At 40.9% G+C, this 21,309-nt stretch overlaps 1 protein-coding gene across 2 annotated transcripts in view; it reads right to left on the bottom strand.

Annotated features, from left to right (window-relative positions):
• Positions 1 to 393: 393 nt before the first annotated feature.
• ZFPM2 (zinc finger protein, FOG family member 2) overlaps positions 394 to 21,309 on the bottom strand; it is a 417,383-nt gene continuing 396,467 nt past the window's right edge. For both annotated transcript variants that reach the window (XM_036436775.2, XM_036436776.2), the window contains 3 exons: positions 11,581 to 11,787; positions 7,954 to 8,178; positions 394 to 3,982 (listed from right to left, as the gene is read on the bottom strand). In XM_036436775.2, coding sequence (XP_036292668.1) covers positions 1,446 to 3,982; positions 7,954 to 8,178; positions 11,581 to 11,787 — 2,969 coding nt within the window. In that variant the 3' untranslated portion in view covers positions 394 to 1,445. The remainder of the gene's footprint in view (positions 3,983 to 7,953; positions 8,179 to 11,580; positions 11,788 to 21,309) is intronic.

The following is a 21,309-nucleotide window of genomic DNA, read 5'->3' as shown; positions in this document are numbered from 1 at the left end:
TTTCACTGCTCCTCAAAATGCAAACCTCTTTCTCCGGCAAACTCTATCTAAAAGTTGGGCACATTTGACCAAACTTTGTACCAGTTCTTGGGTAGAGGCTCTGTAAGCCTTTTGGACACTCACGGAATTTCTCTTTTTCTCTGCTACAGGGGTGGAGGAAGTAGAGTGCTTGTATAATATAGTTATAATGAAGAACTTTTCTAGTTTCATAGCCTGGAGTCTCTAATTCATTTTAATATAATAAGTTATATTAATTAGCCACATAGAAAGGACAATCTATTGCTTTACTGTTTTGACAACATGTTATTACAGCTATTAATGCCTTGGTGAACCTATTCTCTTCATATATGGGGTTGCTCTTATATCTTAAAGGAAAAAAAAGTATGCCAAACGTCTCCAACAATCTGGAATTTTATTCCATCCATATACATGCATAGTAACAACATTTGTTGAGAAATTATTTCTATCAGAAGTAGAACATTATCTTTGTGATCACCAGGTGCAGTATTGCTACTATTATATTTAAATAGATCTTATATATGAATTAAATTCATACTTGCAGCATTGAGTTCAGGGTTTCGATTTAGACTGTGCCTTTCAAAAGATAAAACTGGTTAATACTACTTCGTTTACTTACAATACTGCTTCCAGTAATTTTGTTCATTCTTTATAAAGTATTGCATTTAACAGCAAAGGTTTAAAAATTGAGAACAGAGCTGCATCAGCGAAAGAAAATACAAGTACTATACAAGAAAAAAATGGCCATCTTCATTTAACATACATGTTTTAAGGTTAAGAAAATGGACAGAAACATACGGCTACATACAAATGCAAAGCCTAGTGACTAAGGGATGGTATCTGCTAAAATATAAAGTGCAAACAGGGCCTGATTATCCAAGAATTGAAATCTTAAGGCGAACTTACAGCATGTGTACTTAGAACATCTTTGCAAGTTATATTTTAGCATATACGTTCATCTGCAACAGCATATAAGAAGAAAACCAAGGTACACGAGTGCTTTTGAAGCTATTTCTAAAATGCTTTTTTTTTTTCTGTATTGTTTGTGACTATTTTCTTTAAAAGCTACTATACAGTGCAAACCATATGTGCTACACGATAACTATACAATAACATTACAAATGACTTTAATATAAAGTTTTGTTGTGTGTTTTTTTTTTAAATAAAAATAACATAACCACAGCTATGAATACTGCCGGTAAAATAAATTAATTCTTTTTTCTTGAAAATGGCACCAATAATACACGTTACTAATGGACTGTAATGAAAGTACACCTTAAGTCTTCCATTTGGCCATCCCGGTTACCCAGATACAACCCACACAGCTTCTGTTTCTGTTGGTTTATCACTTTCTGGGCCGGGAAGAATCAACGTTACTCAACACTGTACCAAAAGGGGCCTTGGCGTCTCTAAGTTAGCTAGTCATCTCATTTGACGTGTTCCGCTGCATGTGACGAGCAATAAAACTTCTTGTGGGTTATAAAGTTCGAGAGGTTGTTGAACTGGATGTCACACAGCCGGCAGTACTTGCCGCTGGTGGGAGCCTGGCTGGAGCCGTTTACCCCCTTCGCTATACTAGACAACTGGTCCTCCGCAGAGGGCACTCCTGGGGATTCGTTCTCATTGGGGGCCAAAGGGTTCTCCGAGATCCAGGAGGGAGATTTGTGGCCCTCTTCGTGCTGGGCATTCTGGGAAATGTTCTCCTGCTGCGGGTTGGTGGAGGGGGCAGGCCTCTCATCTGGCTTCAGTCCCCCGTTGACGATGACCATGCCTCTGTTTTTGGGCAGCAAAGGCAGGGAGTCCTTCTTGGGCGCCGTGCACCCGTTGGAGGCAGCCTGGCCTTTGGGGGGAGATTCATTTTCTGCATTCGTGCCTTGCTCCAGGTCGGCATTATTATGGATGACCAGAGAGCCTGCAAGGTAATCGCTCGGCTTGATCCCATAATATGGAGAGAGCTGGTCGGCGGCTCCCTTGGCCTTCTTGATGGCCCCCGGGTAAAGGCATTGCGGCAGGAACAAATGTTTGCTTTCTTCCTTTGTGGCGATGAGCTGGGCAGCCTCGCTGAAGACCTTCAGGCCTTGCAGGGTGGCCAAGTGCGAGGAGAAGAGGTTCCCGTTGGGGTTGGGGGAAGGCTGCTTCAGGCTCCCGTTCTTCTCGCACTTGAGGATGCTCCGGTCATAGCCGGCGGCCGCATCGGGGCTGCTGCGCCCGCTCTCCGGGTTCGCAGCAAACGCTTTGCTGCTGTCCAGCTGCGCAGCCAGGTCGTTGCGCTGGTGGGCGGTGACAGGGCAGAAATTCTGCTTGTGGGCCAGGTAGTTCTCCACCTTGTTGAAGCTGATCTTGCACACGGTGCACTCGTGGTAGTCCAGCAGCCTCTTGGGGGACGCGGTGGTCCGCTCGGCCTGGGATAAGCACTTCTTGCTGAGGTCCATGGGCACGTCCATCTCCAGGCAGGACGCGCTGGAATGAGCTGGGGCGTCACATTTGGAGACAGGGACGCACTTGTTGAGGGTCAGGGACGTCTCCAGGTGCTTGGAGACGATGCCCGGGAAGATGTCGCATCGTGGGTGGTAGCATTCCCCAAGCCCGTCGGGGGGCTCCTGGGCAGAGGAGGTGCACGGATTGCCGAGGCTGGCCACGTCCAGGAAGCGCTGCTGCTGGACCAGCGCGGGCCTCGGCTCCTGCTCGGGGAGGCACATCTCGTACATCTTCCTCCGTTTGCGTGTGCGCATGGTCCTCTGCATGGCGGGCACTTTGCTGGAGGCCGACCTCTTGAGCGGCGGGTCGTGGCGGGTGGCGCAGTAGTACTGCTTGTGGACCATGTAGGTCTCGTGCCGGCTGAAGGTGATGTTGCAGGCCTCGCAGGTGGTCTTGTTGGGGTCGCTCTCCCCGTCCACCAAGGGGGTTTTTGCATCCACGGGTTTCCCATTCATCTTGTCGTCGTTGCCGCTGGAGGTGGTGGAGAGCTTCTTGGCCTGAGCAGAGAAGTCCTTGTCGTGGCTCTTCCCGTTGGGCCCGATTAAATCTAAGACCACGGAGGAGGAGTTGATGCAGGACGTTGGGAGGAGTGGATTCCCGTCGGGATCAGCAGCGTGAGCAGCCGGGTTGAGGAGGTTCAGGGAGGTCTGGCCGGTGTTGGGGCTCAGGGCCTCGGGCATCTTTTCTGCAACCCCAGGGAACTCGGGGGACTTGGCCATCTGCTGCCATCGGCTGCTGCAGTAATGCTTCTTGTGCACTAGGTAGTTATCCAGATTGTTGAAAGTTATGTTACACTCAAAGCAAGTGGCCCCCTTGGGCATCAAGGGGCTGTAGATGACGGGAGGGTAGCTGCTGCTTCCGTGCCTCAGGCGCCGGTGCACCAGCTCGGACATCTTGGCTAAGATCTCTGAAGCCTGAGGGACCATGGTGATATCTTGGGGGAAAGCAAACTGAGAGAGGAAAGGACCCACCGGGAAAGAAGGCCCCATGTTAGGCTGCACGGGAGAGGAGGCAAGTCTTGGACTCGAGGGCTCAGACTTGATTTTCGTGTAGGAAAAGCTTTGCTTAGTTGTTGCCGGCTGGATCTCTGGCCTCTGGTTCGTGAGAAAGAGCGGAGTCTTTTTCTCACACTTGTCCAGCTCGGTGTCAGAGCTGGCGTCTTTAGTCTGCATGGCCTTTTGGCTCTGGGGGAGTTCGCTTCTGGCCAACAAGTCCGTGGCTGGCGGTAAGCTGTCTTCCGTTCCGCTGGGGGAGTGGTCCAGGTCACTTTCTCGGGGAAGTTTGCCCCCAGGGACATGGAGCTCCTGGTGCTGCACGAGCTCCCTCTGAGTCTGGAAGCCGAAGTGGCAGTGAGTGCAGCGGAAGGCAGCTTGAGTGAGATGGGAGAACAGGTGTTGGTGAAAGTTGATCACAGAATCAGCATTGTAGCTACAGACGGTGCACTTCAGACTAGCACCAGCAGGGAGGAATTCTTCCATTTTCACTCCTGGAGAGACATACAAAATAAGAATACTGAGACCTTCATGTGTTGGTTTTGTGATGACAGGAACCTTGACAATGACCTAATGTCTTCAATACAACAGGAATGAACTGAAACCTTTCAGAATCTCATGGTGTTAGTGTAAGTAGTTAGCTAGTTATTAATAAAGTGAGGAAGCAAAGGGAATCGAGACGTTAAGCTTAATAAACTAGGGAGTTGAATCCGATATTAAACCTAATCTACTAGGGAGCTGAATCTGACATTAAGCCTCATTCACTTGGAAGCTACAATATTCACAGGTTCCTCAGGGGACTACTGCGTCCTCCAAAAAAGTGGGCAGGAAGAACTGGTTACAGGTCATTAGCCAGGATTACTGAGGAAGGGATAAGAGCAACAGCAGAGCCCACCCCTTGTAGCTAAACGGTTGACCGTTGACCCATGAACCAGAAGGTCACAGTTTGATTCCTGATTGGGGCACATGCCCAGGTTGCAGGCTCAATCCCCAGTAGGGGGCATGCAGGAGGCAGCAGATCAATGATTCTCATCACTGATGTTTATCTCTCCCTCTCCCTCTCCCTTTCTCTTTCTGAAATCAATAAAAACATACTTAAAAAAAAAAAAAGAAGAAGAAGAACAGCAGGGGAAATTCATTTGCTAGGCACATGTGTAGTAGAAACCAAGATGGCACAGGGGGAGGTAAGTGCATGGCAGTAGAAACCAGTAAATCTTTGGGACATGCACAGTAGGAGCCAACATGGTGACAGAGCCTAGCTGGGAAAAGAATCAGATTGGATAAGGGCCACGGAACCCCAGATGGTTCAGGAAAGGGACTGGTTAGGGTGGGAGGTGCAGAACAAGGAAAAGCTTTCCTAGGGAAAATGAAGACTAAAAGGAGGATTATCAAGTATCTGGGAGCAGTTGCTGCTAGATTCTGCCCACAGTCTATATCCCTAGGGTGTATCATTTCCCTTCACCCCATTAAATCTTGCCACTCCATTTAAACTTCTCTTAAGCTTGTGCGCCCTTTGAAATTTCTTTCTTGAGATACCACAAGAACCCATTTTCACCAGCAACAATTCGTACTATTAACTTATTTCTTATATATATTTGGGGGTCCTGGCTCACTGCTCCTAAAATCCTTAACATTTCCTGTGATAAGAGTGATAAAGGCATCTTTTGTTATGTTAATGGTGACCTTTGGAAAGCCCCTAGGTAACCAAAGGGTGGGAGGCTTATTAAGGTGGGGTTGGGGGAGGGGAAAGAAATCCATGATTAAAGGGTTGAAACTTTTAGTCTTCCCCCATCCCCAACCTCCTGGGAGGGGGTTGAGGAGTTGGAGAATAAGTTCAACAGCCAATGGCCAATGATTAATCAATCATGTCTATGTAATGAAACCTCCATAGAAAACTAAAAGGATTGGGCTCAAAGAGCTTCAGGGTTGGTGAACATGTAGATTAGGGGAGAATGGCATACTCTGAGGAGGCATAGGGTGCTCCTCATCCTTTTCCCATATATTGTCCTAGGCATCTCTTCCATTTGTCTGCCCCAGAGTTGTTTCCTTTCATAATAAATTGGTCACCTGGTGAATAAATGGGTTTCTTGAGTTTCATGTACCACTCCAATAAATTATTCAAGCCCAAGGAAGGGGTCTTGGCAATCTCTGATTTATAGCCACCAGTTGGTCAGATGCACAGGTAACAATCTGGACTTGCAATTAACATCTGAAATGGGGGCGGCTGTCTTGAGTTCTTAACCCATGGTATCGAATGCTATCTCTGGGTAGAATGTATCAGAATTGAGTTGAATTACAGGATACCCAGTTGGTTTTTAAACAATTGCTTGGTGGTGGAGTAGGGGATCCCCCTGGAGGACCCCTCCCCCCCATGCATTGGAATTGAGATCCAGACACTTTTACTCACTAAAGTTACCGTATTTTTCGGACCATAAGACGCCCCGGACCATAAGACGCACCAGTTTTTAGAGAAGGGAAATGAAGAAAAAAAGATTCTGAAACAAATAGTGTCCTAAAATATTTTATGTGCATTAAAACCCAACATCACAGTCATAAACACATGTAATCAACCCTGTAAAGTAAACAGCAGCATTTAGAACCATTTTAGAGCCGGGCAAGCACACAGAGACCACACAGAGCCGGGCAAGTAAAAAAACTTTTTTTTAAAAGTATATGTGTAGGCTATATTTGGACCATAAGACGCAGGGACTTTTCCCCCCCACTTCTGGGGGGAAAAAAGTGCGTCTTATGGTCCGAAAAATACGGTAACTCTAGTCCTCATTTGTTAGTTTATGGTTAAATCAGGCTTGGCTCATCCTCTCTGTACTCTAGACTAAAATGAGAATTGCCTTTTATATTTATACTAGCGGCCCAGTGCACGAATTCATGCACCAGTGGGGTCCCTCAGTTTGACCTGCGGGATCAGACCAAAACTGGCTCTCTGACATCCCCCAAGGGGTCCCAGATTGTGAGAGGGTGCAGGCCAAGCTGAGGGACCCCAATAGTTCATGATTGGGGCATGGCAGGTTTGCCATGTGAGGAGTGACCATGGGAGGATTCCAGGCTGTGTCCAGCCCTTTTCGCTCAATCCCGATCCGCTGGACCCCAACCGCAAGCTAACCTACCGGTTGGAGCATCTGCCCCCTGGTAGTCAGTGTATGTCATAGCAAGCAGTTGAGTGACCTTAGCATATCATTAGCATATTACACTTGCATATTAGGCGTTTATTATATAAGGAGGTTAAAAAATGGCAGAGAAACCTGGCCCTATAGCTATAAAATGGAATTTCTTATCCTTGTCTCTCTTTCTCCTTAAGTAACCTAACATTTGTTTTTCTATCCATCTGAAAAGATCCTTCTGTTATTGTTTTGTATATGACTTATCATCTGAGACCACCAACCTGTTTCTACTTCCCCTCCTTTATCACCTACATGAAGACAGATCATTTGTAGGGAAAGGGAAGAGAATGAGTAGAAAGGAAACTGACTACTTCTACAGGTTCAAAGACAAAAGCTTGTGCTTTTCTAGAACATTGGAGGTTGGAGCTAGTTTGTTTACAACTCAGCACCAACTTCAGTTTTTTATTTATTTACCCGCAGCAAAAACATTGAAGAAAGTCACCCAGAAATAGCCTACAAGTTTTGTATTATAGGTGCTGATGAACTGTGATTCCCAAAACTTGTTTGGCCCTACTCAAGAATGTTTATAGAGATATCTAAAATTAATATAATTAGTTTCAATTAAAAGAATAGGAAAATTTGAATACTATGTGATAATACTAAAAACAATTGAGCATACAATTCCAAAATAAATGGAAATAGTTATCACCTTACTGTAAAGAATGGGCTTAAAACAAATATATACTTATTTGTTTTTCAGCCTAATTTTTCTTAAGTGATTTAAAAACAGTACTAAAAGTGATTTTATGTCAAAAAATCAACTAAGCTGTTATGATGTACACTCTGGAAGTCAAGAGCATTTTATAGATCCATATTTAGAAGTTAATTTTTCTCAAGTGTGATTTTAATTGGACCTATCAAAATAATAGCTTTATTCCAATTCAGCAAATACTTCTTTTTAAATACCTATTTTTTTCTCCTGCCATGTGGATAACAGTATGGTCAGTTTGCAAAGATCACTTGACACTTAAATCAATGAATATTAATGACAATGCACAAAGGTATTGCGAGTTTCTAAAATAATCCTATTTTACTTCAATTTAAAAAAAAGAAAAAGAAAGAAAGAAAGAATGATTTGGCCTGCAATCTGAGGACAGTAGTTGTTAGAAAAGAATTCAGACCCAAGTCCTTTGAGTGGAAAATAAATGACATAACCAGCTAGTTGATCTAACTGGTTAGGTTTTAATTTTATTTGTAGCTATAGTTAGAGACTATAGATGTATGCATGCATATATGTAAAGAATGGAGACTCCTAGAGCCAAAGAGGAAACAAGGGAGACACTTACCACTGTGTGAATTCAGGTGCATTTCTAGAGCCCGGGCGTTTGAGAAACTCTTGGTGCATTGTGGGAAGGGACACAGGCAGGAAGTCTGAGCGGCACTGTCTTCGCTTTCTTCTGACACTGGAGCAGCTTCCCTTTGCCTCCCACTGCAATAGTACATCAAATGGGCTTGCAGGTTCCGCTCACTCCGATACCAGATGCCACAAGACTTGCAAGGGAATATATCCTCTGTAGACAAAAACACAGGGCGCATGAGCTGCTGCCCATGTGGGGGTAGAGCAGCCATTTGGTTCAATCTGCCTCAGAGACTGCTCTGAGGTTCTGGATTAGGCAGTTGGACAGTGAGTGAAGGCCGTGCAGTTGCGAATGCTGTTCCACAGAACGAGACTAAGGAATGTCATACTCAATGCAATTTACCTTCCCACAGTGTGTTTAGAAAGTGGTATTGTAGAAGACACCAACATTCAATAAAAACATGAGAGATTAATTTTAAAATTATTTACACTGTAGTTACGGTTTAGAAATATATGCATTTATAAATAGCAGTGTGAATTGGTTTCTCCGATTGATTAAAATGTAAGGATCTAATGGCTGAACTAAAGTTAACCCTGATGCCAACCCCTGACATCATCTTTTCATTTAATAAGTTAGTTACAGAGATCCTACTATGTGCCAGACTCTAGCCTGGGTTGGCTGTGAAAGTGAAAAACTACACAGCTGTAATTAAGAAGCTTAAGGTCTCTTGGGGTTGATTATGGTCAGATAATGAAATTAGCATGTGATGACGATTATGATGGAGGTTTCTGAGGGGCAGGTTAGGCATGGAAAAAAGACACCATGTTGGTGAGAGAACTCATCTGGTGGAGGGAGAAGGAGGTCAGATGAGAATTTAGAAGGAAGATGGTGCATGCCTCAGCTGAGTTGTGAACAATGAAATCAGTCAGATGAAGAAGGGGGCTGAGTCCTCCTGTCCAAGGAACAGCCTAGGGAAAGTGATGGTAGCCTGAGAGAGGCTTGGTGAAGGCTGGGAGGCTGTGCTGCTCAGGCACGAGGCATGATGGGAATTGGGACAGGTGAGGTTGCAGGAAGTTGTAGAAGGGCTAGACTATCAAAGACCGTATAAGCTCTCTTAAGAAGTTAAATTTTTATCTCAGTGGTTATGGATAATCACCCAATTACTTTAAGCAAAAGAATGACAGAATCAGATATTATGGAGTCATAAGTTTTGAAGGTACTGAATTGGGAAGGAAGACTTATGACTGATAGGAGGTAACTGCAGGAATCTAAGTGAATTATGAGAGTTTGTGCTGTAGCTAAAGTCATGTAATATTTATAAAGACATGCTATGATATGCATTTTCATGTAGTCACTCATGGACATTTTCTCCATATGTGTGTTTTCCCCCTTCGTCCATTTATGGGTGAGAAAACCGAGGTTGAGGTAGTCGCTCCAGATCACATAAGTGGGTGGACTGGGATTGGACCTCGTGTTAGCATTTCCATATGCCACAATGGCAAGGGGGGCAGAGAGGGAGGGGGAAAAATGATATTTAGGAAGTAGAACTGAATGGAAGTGATGACCACTGCTTTGCAATTAGATGTTAGGGCAGAGTGCAAGGTATCTCCTCAGTTCCTAGGCTTCCTGTTAGCATTTCTGTGTCATTCATTTTATCAGGGAACAGACGATGGAGAGGTGATGAGTTAAGGCTAGAGCACATTTTTGTGACAAACACTGGCACTGTATTGAGCAAACCTGGCCATTGTGTAGGGGAAGGAGCTATCAGTCAGTGGGATGCCAGATAGCAAAATTGGGACTAATCCAGAAACCCTGGGAGACACACATTATAGGATTTAAAATTCTTATAAAAAATACAGAGGAACATGGAAGAGGTTGCAACAGAGGTCTAAAACTTGGCAGAAAGGGCTGATTTGTGATTTGTAAATTGTATAATTGGTGAAACCCATGATAGTAAAGGCAGTGGTGTTGAGATGAGAAAAAAACTAAGGATCAAATTGTAGTGAATGAAAAATAAGGACAGCAAGTGTAATCTAGAATTTCCAATTAAGATTATATACAAAATTATATGCTACTACCACTGTCTATTATTTATCCTCTCTCACCAAGTTAGTGGCATTTACACTATTGAGAAGGCCACATTGTTTAATAAAGTGTCCATCTAAGCAAGATGAGTTTAACTGATAAGCTAATAATTTCAGAATGAGAATGAAGGAGGTATGCAACTATGCTGATTTATTTGGGATCAACAGTTATCTTGCTACAGAAAGCAAACCAAGTACCATCTTCAATATGATTACAATTAACATTCACACATTGGAGTTTCACAATCATATGAGGTACCCCTCATGTCCCTTGGAACAAACCTTTTCGCCTCAAATGCAAGTTGGGCCACTGTTATTTCACATTCCTCACTATCTGAATTAAAGCAAAGGTTCATTAAAGAAATTAACTACATTTTTATTAAGGAAATAAAAAAATTGTAGCTTGGTTTCAGTCCTCTGGATCCACTGGTTGGATGCAGACTAATTCCACATACACTTAAGAATGTCTTTATCCTAAAGGATGCTATTACAGCAAGAATATAATTATTGCTGAATCTATATATGTATGTGTATATATATATATATATATATATATATATATATATATATATATGTCTTTATATCAAGACAACATTGCATCTTCATCATTCAGGGTCTCAGAGATTTTCAAGGACATTTTTTACTAAATGTAGTATTTCACTTATTAGCTTTCTCCTCTTCAGATGTACCTGCTACTCATGTTTTCTCATAGAACTAGATAAAAGCAGAGCTGGGTGTATAGCATAGATCTTCAGACTCCTAGGTCACTGATTTTCTGTCACATACAGTGTCACTTTGCATGTTCAAGAAATATAACCTAAGTTCAATAGTCATTTTAATAAACATAAAAGGATATTTGCCAGGGCATATTTAAAAATTCTCCATATAAAGCATATATAATTTCATTTATATAAGAAATTAGCTGCTATAATGATCTATAATCTATCTAGGCTAAACTTCCTTTCCATTAGTATATCTAATAAAATTTTAATATATATTTATTATTTTAGAGAGAGAGGGATAGAGAGAAACATGGATGAGAGAACCATCAATTAGCTGCTTCCTGCATGCCCCCTACTGGGGATAGAGCCCACAATGCACGTGCCTTGACCCAGAGTAGTGTAGAGTAGAGCAGGGGACCTTTTCAACCACTGAGGCAGAATGGCTGGGCTAGCTAATCAAAATTTGAGTTGCATTCTTTTTCTTTAAGTTTTTAACTTTATTACTCTTAAAGAATACCACAATCATTCTACTATAAAAAAAATCAAGAAAGCTGTATGTTGTTTAACTGGTTTAGAAAGTCAGCTTTTTGTGTATGACATTCAGGAACCCAACCTGAAAGGAATGAATGACTTAAAGTATTCTTTTTATACTCACGTGAGAAGCAAACACACACAGAGTTAGAGAGAAGAAATATGAAATATTGAGTCTATCCCTGGTTGCCTGTCAGTAGACTTTTTTTTTTCCCCTCTCCATAAATACCATCCCCACTACAAAGCAACTGTACTGGGCTGTTACACTCAGCACTTACTATTGACAATAGCTGTAGGCAAAATAGAAGCCATGGCGGCTTGTTGAGGAAGCAGCTGAATTGAGTCCAGCAGGCGGGCAGGGTACATCCCTTCTGTAAGAGACATCTGACTGGCAGCTTGGAGCCTTGAGTCAAAATCCACCACAAAGGCAATTAGCTCTTCGCCCTCAGAGATGGCCTTCGTTGTTGTGCACCAAAGTTGACCCCCTGTTAAGAAGAGAGAGAGAAAAAAAAGAGGAAGATAGAATTGACATAGAATGTTCCAGCCTGCTGTAATTAGATTGATGTCAATAGCACCTTCTCATGTTTTTCACACCAGTTTCAACTGGGGTGGGAAGGGGAGTGTTCGATCAAGACAATAGTCAAACTCCTCTTCCCTACCAACCATGTGAAAAATTGTACTCCTTGCATCCAATGAACTGTTTATTGGTCAATAGTAAGAGAAGACTAAGAAACAGGTCTAGACATAATCACTAGAGAGTTTTGTCAACTCTGCCTTCTGGGCTTGCCTTAATCGTGACATGGTATCCTGCCTAAGAACAAACATGGTAGGGGTCAACCACAAACATTTCCTTCAGGTGAGTTTCTGAAGTTTCTCTTTCTGTACCTTATGGAATTAAAATTTATTTCCCTCCAGCTCCCACTCTCTTCCCAAAATACGTTATTATATCATTACCAGATAACTCCAAACTACAAAACAAGTAAATAAAAGCTCCTAAAATCTGGAACGTTAAGACAAAATTCCATTAGTTTTACACCCTTTTATGTCTGTGGACATTTTTTTTTTTTCCTGGCTGAGTGATTTTTACTTATATAATGTTCCTTATAACATGGCTTCTTTATCTCCATTTACCCTGATTGAACTTCCTGAAAAGAAGATAGGCCGAAGATCCTTTTCAAAAAGGCTTATTTAAATAAAGATTTGTTTAAACGAAAAGAACTCTTTCTTCAAACACTGAGATATACTCTGGCTCTGTGCTTCAAATGATCACGTGTGGTGCATTAAAAAGAAAATTAACTATGCAAGGCCATCTTCTAATGTATTGGAATGCGATAGCAAATGCTCATTTATTTTACATGTTTAGACAGGCTAAGCACTTATATTTTGTTATCTACACTCTCAGGCCTAGATACGTATCCTATACAGTTATGGCTGGAATAACGTGGCATACTTGATATGTTATAAAGCTATTTTTTTCCCCTTGTGTATATATTGCAAGGCTATATATTGTACTCATTAAGCAGGCAAAAATCGTACCCATTCTGATAAGTAATATTGCTCTGTTTATCTCTCAGCATTACTGTCTCTTCAACCGCACTTCATTTTCCCCCCCACCCTCAAAAAGATTATAGTTTTTAAACAACTTGTGGTAAAAATCTGGTGGGAAAGATAACAACAGCATATGACATGGCAGAGTTGCACAGAAGGAGGGGGACACTGTTTTACTGGGAACTTGGACAAATAATTAAACCAGCTGATGAAGTTTTAAAGGTAAAGGAACAAAACACCTTTTGTGGACAACAGATTTTTGTGAAGAAATAAAGGATTACAGACTTCAAATGAGTGTGAAAGTTTCAAAGTGAGACACCAACATCCTAAAAAACTAGAAAAACAACTTCACTTTTTATTTCACTTTGACTCTAAAGGATCTTGAAACCAAAGAGGAGAAACAGATTCACTTTGGCCCTGGTTTATGCACTTCTATTTTGACTGTGTCAATTATTCGATAAAATTAAGTTGTATTTTCCTCACTTTAGAGCTGAGAAAACTGAAGCTTGGAGAGGTTCATTAACTTCCTGGCATGGTCAGTGCCAGAATCATGACTTAGACTCTCATGTGTCCGGCTTCAAAGCCCAAGTATGCAAGTGCATGTGTGTTGTATACACGTGTGTGTGTGTGCAAGCATGGATATACTGAATTCTGCATTGATAATGTAGCATCTGAGGTATATGAGAGACTTGGGGTCAATTAATTTAGAAGGCAGTTGGAATCTGGAGGAGATAAAAGGATGGAGAAAACTCTTGTTTTAGAAGCCATAGGCACATTCTAAATGAATTGATGGTCTTGACATTACTGTGGTAACTCAGGAGGAGTAGAGTGTGAAAAGGACAAAAGATTGAGACTGGGAATCTCAACATTAAAGATGGGGGTAGAGGACACGGAATCATTTAAAGATAGAGCGTATATTTGGAAAAGTTAAAGGAACCAAGAGAATGATACAAAAAAGATCATGGGCTGGCTCTTTGAAACTTTTTGGCTGAGTTTTTTTTAGATGGTGAATGTATAGGACTTGATGGAGTTATTTATAATGTGAGATGCCCCAAGTATTGCCACTCAGTGTCAGTCAGAGATTAAAATAAAATATTCTAAGTGTGATTGCCAGTGAGGGAGAGAAGCCTCTCCTGAAGAAGTATGAACTATGCAGCCAGAGGGGCATATCTTGGCTCTGCCACTTACTATGTGACTTTGAACTTGTCACCTTAGCATCCTGCCTATCAGTGTCATCACCCTTGAAAATGGGGCTGATGATAATAGTACTGAACTTCCGGTGTTATTAGGATTAAATAAGCTAATTAATATACATGAAAGCTTAAGAATAGCACCTGGCATGTATTAAGTACTATATAATTGTTAACCATTATCCTTTGGTTTGGTCTGATTGGGGCTATTATTCTCATTTCTCATTGCCCGGCTGAATCCAAGAAATCTTACCAGAGAGACAAGAGAAACCTATGCATTCAATGAGCAAATGCATCTATGCTATACTGGTAAGAGCTAACTCATTTCAGAATAAAGGATGAAGGCTACATCCATTTGTAAATCACAATTTGTATCTTGTCTGGTTAGGAATAGTTTCCAGCAATTAACTTGGAGCTGAAGAGGCAGGGGAACTCATTCCCTACTGTTTTTAGAGCAAGGGGAAATATGGCCAACTCTAATTTACAGTTGAATGGAAGGCAGTAGCATTCATCTTGACTAAGAAGTAATCTGAATGCAAGAAAAATCATACTGATATTTAGCTATTTTGGTATCTTCACTGATTGACCTCATGTTAATGGAAACAAATCATAAGATATTATAGTATATTTGGCTTCAAAATGAGAGCATCACTATCAAACCAAACCAAACCCAGAAAATAACAAGTATTAGCCAGGGTGTGAGAAATTGGAAGCCTGTTCACAGCCGATGAAGGTAAAATGGTACAACCACCGTGGAACAGTGTGGCATTCTCTCAAAAACTTACGAATAGAATTACCTGATGACCCAGAAGGATTAAAAGCAGATATTTATTTGCACACCCATGTTCAGAGCTGGAGCATTAAAAATTGCTCACACATGGAAGCAACCCAAGTATCCACTGACAGAAGCATAAATAAGGAAAATGTGGCATATTCATACAATGGAACATTATTCAGCTTTAAAAAGGAAGGAAAATCTGACAATGCTACAAAATAGATGAGCCTCGAAGACATTATGCTAAGTGAAATAAGCCAGTCCCAAAAGGAAAAATACTATATTTTCCCCTCTTATACTTAGAGTATTCAAAATCAAGGAGACTGCCGAAACCGGTTTGGCTCAGTAGATAGAGCATCGGCTTGGGGACTGAAGGGACCCGGGTTCGATTCCGGTCAAGGGCATGTACCTTGGTTGCGGGCATATCCCCGGTGGAGGGTGTGCAGGAGGCAGCTGATCGATGACTCTCTCTCATCGATGTTTCTAACTCTCCATCTCTCTCCCTTCTTCTCTGTATAAAATCAATAAAATATATTTTAAAAAAAGATCAAGGAGACAGAAAGTAAATGGAAGATTACTGCTTAATGGGTACAGAGTTTCAGTTCGGCAAGATGAAAAGAATTCTGGAGATGGCTGGTGGTCATGTTTGCACAACGATGTTAATGTACTTAAGTCCAGTGAACAAACGGTATACTTAAAGATAATTAAAATAGGAAATCTTATGTCATATGTTTTTTACCACAATAAAGACATTGGGAAAAAAATGAGAGTAACATTTCTTCACTAAAAAGTGTCCACTGTGAACACAGACTATTGCCATAGCTAAGAAGAGGAATATGCTATATAATAAAAGGGAAACATGTAAATTGACAGTACCTCTGCTACACTCACCAGCCAATCGGGAGTGAGTATGCAGATTAACCCAACAAAGATGGAAGGTTAATTTACATACACAGGCATCAGATGGAGAGCAGAGAGGGAAAGCTGATGACTTGGAGGACTTGGCCGAGAACGAGGCCATGGGATGGAGATAGAGCAGGAAGGGAAATCCAAGAGTGCTGGGAGCACCAGAAATTCTGGGATTAGTAGTTCTGGTGGCAACTCCAGGACAGGAAATGGAAGCCCAGAGCACAGGGAGCACCAGGAATGCTAGGAATCGTAGTTCTGGTGGCAGATGGATCTCCTAGACACTAGAGCAAAGTGAGCCTGGAGCAAGTTACTGTTGCAGTGGGGGATGGAGGGAAAGCAAAGGTGAGAGACATAAGTAAAACCAACGTGTGTAGGAAAAATTAAAGAAAAGATATCCTAAAACTTCCAGGAAATCTCCACCAATGAAGCAAAGAAAAAGAAAAAAAAGCCTCTATTATTCTGTGTTCTGTGAGCAACAAACCAAACAGGATTGGGGTCTCAGATAATTCGCTCATATGGTTGCAAAGATGGACAGAAACTCCTGGATTGGAGAGGGCTTTCCTGAGGGCTCCCAGATTGGAGAGGGTGCAGGTCGGGCTGAGGCCCCCCCTCCCCCACCCCCACCCCCCACACCAATCTTCATGCACTGGGCCCCTAGTAGATTTTATAAAACATTTTTCATATGAGATGGTTCAAAACAGAACAAGAGCCAGGTCTTCTCCCCTCCCAGTTTTCCTAGTAAAGCTACTTATCAAACGACTTGAAAGCTCAGCCTCCAGGGGGATGAAGTTGCTGCTGAGATGGAGTTTACTCTATTTGGCCACATTAGCCATTTGTATTTGAATACATTTTGGACCAGAAAAATTGTGAGTTCCTGGTTACTTGGCTGATTTGGGTTTTTGCTGTATTCTGAGTGCCAGTTGCTGTCAACTCTCTATGGATATGAAACCTAAAAAACCTAAGCAATGTTTTCTGTAGCTTTCATATGAGTAGTACGCTTAGTGCCCTTGAGTTACACCAAGAGGATTTTCATTGTACTAATCTACACTCATGATGTATTGATATGAACACAATTAGAATTATGTAAAGGTGTTGAGTGCACATATGGCAATGTCATATGTTTAAATGCCCTCATTCCAGAGCAAATGATTTTGGTTTAAAAGACAACATGATAATTATAAAGCGTAGCTGGCAACCAAAATCACTAAAAATTTATTTGTAAAAAATAAATACCCACAAAAAACAAACAAACAAAACAAAAATTTATTTGTCCTCAGTCCAAGGATGAACTAGAAGGAGCATTTGCCTGGAGAGTATGAAACTTTAGTTCTAGTCTTGTTACTGTGTAATCTGGAAGACAAGCTTTACCTACATCATGTAAAATGACAGCCTTTGCCTAGATTATCATCATCAAGTCCTAAGCAATATTTAATGCTTCTATAAACAACAACAACATAATAGTAACAATCACACATGATTATGAGATCACAGGGCTGGGAATGTAAGTTATTCAAGGTCACACAGCTAGAAGGAAATTAGAGGAAGATAAAAGGACATGGGAGGTGGGGTTAGAAAGAGGCAGTTTGACTCTAGATTCTGGATGAAAAACCAGATGTCCCAAGTCACAGCGCCATCTGACATTCACCAACTACATTACTTTACACCTTATTTTGATTACTGGGATGGAGTAATTAGCACAGTTCTCTTTCTGAATCAGAAATAAGATGGTTCACTTTATGAAAGGGTATCAAGAAGATGACTCAGCTATGAGATATAGCTTTCAAACGCATAAGGTAGTTACAATCTAGAGAATCATGTCTGTATTTGTGATGTGGAAGAAACTCCAGGTTACCTTCTAACGTGACTAATAAACGATTATAATAGCTAACACTTAGAAAGCCCTTAATAGTGCCAAGTACTATTCTAAACAATTCACACATATTAAAATCCTTCAATAATATTAAATATAAATGCATCATTTGCCCAATTTCCTATTTAAATTGAAAGTTCAGCTGGACATGAAAAGGGCATAAAAATTCTACTTAATCAATGGCAATCTTGACTGCTCTTAATCAACACTGATTTCCCAATCCCACCCCAGATCAATGAAATCAAAATCCCCAGGAGTGAAGTTTGGGCTTCATTCTTTTTAGAAGCTGCCAGAGGGCCTAATGTCCTCTAGGGTTAGGAATCTACGGAATAGAGAGAATGAGACACTGTGAACAAAAAGGCTCTTGATAATCAAATATTTCATAGATGTATTCAAACAACCCAGCAGAGGGAATGTCCATTTTGGTATTCAGAAAATGACACTGAAAATAGCTTTGAATTTCCCCCTGGCCACTAATGGTTAAAGATTATGGGGATGATGAGTGGAAAGGTGAAGAAAGCCAGAAAGAGGAACAATGACATGATTTAGCATCATCTTTCAAGGGATTAAATAAGCCAGTGAGGAATTTAGTAAAATGTGAATGATAATTGGTTTTACAATGCTTCATTATTATTTTGAAGGTACGGAACTAATAATCAATAATACTTCACCCCCCTAAACTGTAAAAGATATTATTGTGCAAACCAGAGCAATAAAATCCCATGCCTACTGCGTGGGCATGGAGTCTTTATCAAATGGCATCAGGCACTGAGGCAGCTATCTGATACCTCTCAGGCTTTCTCCAAACATAAAGATTATTTTAGGAGTCTCTCTTTGTCTGCCTCTCATGCTGCAGACACAGCCACTCCCCCAGTTCACACACACCACTCCCATCACAAATAAAGGACAGATACAGTCAAGGGACCATAGAGAGTAGTAACGACGAAGACCTTGACGTTCTTGAAAAACCACGTACTTGCTGGTCTAAGTAATGTTTATGATCAAAGTTCTTGTGCAAAGCGATATGGTTCCTAACAGGAAGCTTATAAATTTCCCTCCTAATTGCTGTCAAAACTGCAGTGAAGTGAACTACAAGTTTCCATAATAAAGAATAAAGTCACAGTTCAAACTCGATTATATTTTGGAAATTCACACTCCTGTTCCGAGAAGCAGTGGCCTCCAATATCTCCCCATCCTGCCAAATTTTTCACTTGCACTTTTTATTATTTATGAAATCGGTGTCTGCACAATGTCACGCAGACCTCTGCTGATAAACCCTAATTAAGATTAAGACAAGCCTTTTGGAAAGGATCCCATCATTAGCAAACATGATAAACACAAAAATACTCCCTACTTGTCAACCAGGAGCAATTCGGGAACCTAACAGAATTATCTGTTGCTAGGTTACAGAGCTGACAAAGCTTCAATTATATTGTTCACCATACCTATAGAGTTCTGTATAAGCAGAATGCATCCAGCACAAAAGCATTTAACTTCGTCCATGCTATCTGCAATTCGCGGCTTCTTACAATGGTAAAAAATCAGGTTAATAAATTACATAGCATGCTGAAAAATCTCTCCCATGTGTTATGTCTATACATGCTTCTTCCTAATTTATCTGGGTGATTGATAGACGCTTGCTTTGTAAAAATAAGGAAATACAAGCAACGTGACGCTGTAAACCTCGAGCTAAACTACGTCTGCGCTTATCAAGACACGAACCTAAGCTTAGCATAAAAATATGCAGCAAATTGAACCAATTAAATCACATTTAGATTTTGAACGACTCTACCTCCAGAGGGAGAAGGATAAGGAGCCTCGAGCACATTGAAAAGGATACCAGTTTGAAACTTCATTTTAAGCTAAAAATAAAACAAAACCCCCACACACTCACCTAGCAGTACAAAAGGACACAGGAGCTTGCAACATCATTTATGCTAAGGGCTTTTCTGAAAGTTGAACTTAGTAACTTTCACTGTGTAGCATTAAGTCACCAAGTCTTCTCTTTATTAGACTGGGAAGAAATCAATATGACAATTTCTAAATACAGAGGTTTGAAAAGAAAAACAACAACAACAAAACAAAGAAAAAAAACCCCACTTGTTTAAAAAGGGAAAGTCTATGTGAATCAGAGCTTCAAGATGATTTTATCATGGGTGATTTTTTATAGGTTTCCTGGATATTTGGAAATGAACCAGAATTTTAAAATAACCCTGGCAGGAAAATGTTATATTATATACTATATTGCTTAAGCTGTACACTAAGAAGATAGTCAATTGATGATCAGAGTTTAGCTGATAAAGATAGCATAGTGGTCTGTCAAGGAAGTCATATACATCTTAGGTACACAAGTAAATTAAAGTCATTCTCGGAGGATAAATGGGCTGTTAAAAACATACTCTCAAGAACATTATATTTCTGGAGGTGGAGGCAATAAGCCTAGTTACTTATTTGGTCATTTGTTTTAACTTCTACTAAAATTTTTTGAAAATCCAACACGATGCCCGCTGGTGAAATGTAACCTTTTCATAACTGGGAAGCGATTGGTTGGAATGAATTCCCTAAAAGCTAGCTACATGCCCTATTTCCACATCACAACGTGTTCCTGCCCAGATCGCAGGGTTCTGACATGCACACCGTACGTATATCTATACGTGGCCACATTGTTGAATCCAAATTTCATAATGAATTCAAATTCAATACTGTTGAAATTCTTGACAGTGCAGTAGTGCAGGAAAGAGAACTTATAAATTATGTGTGCCCCTTCTTTGAAAACCGCCGTGGAGGCTTCTTTGTGCATTGGCAAATACAGTAGGAATATGAGGTATTGTGTGGATCCTCCTGCACAGCACCTGATAAAAGAATAAAGAGCTGTGACATATTCTTAAAACAATAGAGGAATTAAAGGGAAACAATGGGCCAGCTGCTTCATTAATACAATCAAAAGGGAGCCCAGCACAGAGGAGGCCAGATAATTAAGCACTACTCTTTTAGACCTCTTTTCTAGAATGAAATTGCTCAAAAAATGTATTAACTACTTCATAGTTGTTAGATAGATCTCGCCCTTGTTTATTTAGAGTTGATTAATGCCTTTTCCCCCTCGAATGCAGCAACATGCCAACTCATAGTTTACAATATTTTTGAATAAAATGGAGTGAGAATAATTGATAAAGATCTGCACAATACGAGGCAATAAATCAAGCACGTTTTGCAAAGGTCCTTCCTGTTTTTAAATTATCTTTAACATTTTTCATTTGTACTTATAGGCAATGCAGGGCATTTGGGGCATTCAACTTTTCCAAACTGAGCTCCTGACATCTTTTTATAAAGCATCCACGCAGTTCTTGAGAGAGGAAGGGAAAAATTCAGAGTTGGCCAGCAACTCAGGAGTGTCCCATTGGTATTTGGGCCAAAGGAGGGGACAGACATTTTTTTTTTTTAATTCTTCTTTGCCTTTTCCAATCAAGAGAAATGGACACATAGCAGCACTACTTGGCAAATGCACTATTTATCCTTCATTAACTTGATTACAGAAATTAAAAAACAACCTTTTATGCTCTTTATGTTAAAACCCGATTTACTATTTAAGATATCAAGGCTTTCATTCTTCAACTCTTCTGTAAGCATCCTTTCCTTTGATGTGAATAGAACACTCAATTGCCTAAGAACTGGAAAATTGGGGACTGAATATTGTGAGTTGATTGGTGAAGTGAGG

This window comes from Pipistrellus kuhlii, unplaced genomic scaffold (genome assembly GCF_014108245.1).
Source record: "Pipistrellus kuhlii isolate mPipKuh1 unplaced genomic scaffold, mPipKuh1.p scaffold_m20_p_14, whole genome shotgun sequence".
Classification (NCBI taxonomy): domain Eukaryota; kingdom Metazoa; phylum Chordata; class Mammalia; order Chiroptera; family Vespertilionidae; genus Pipistrellus; species Pipistrellus kuhlii.
This window is presented reverse-complemented; position numbering and strand designations above follow the sequence as displayed.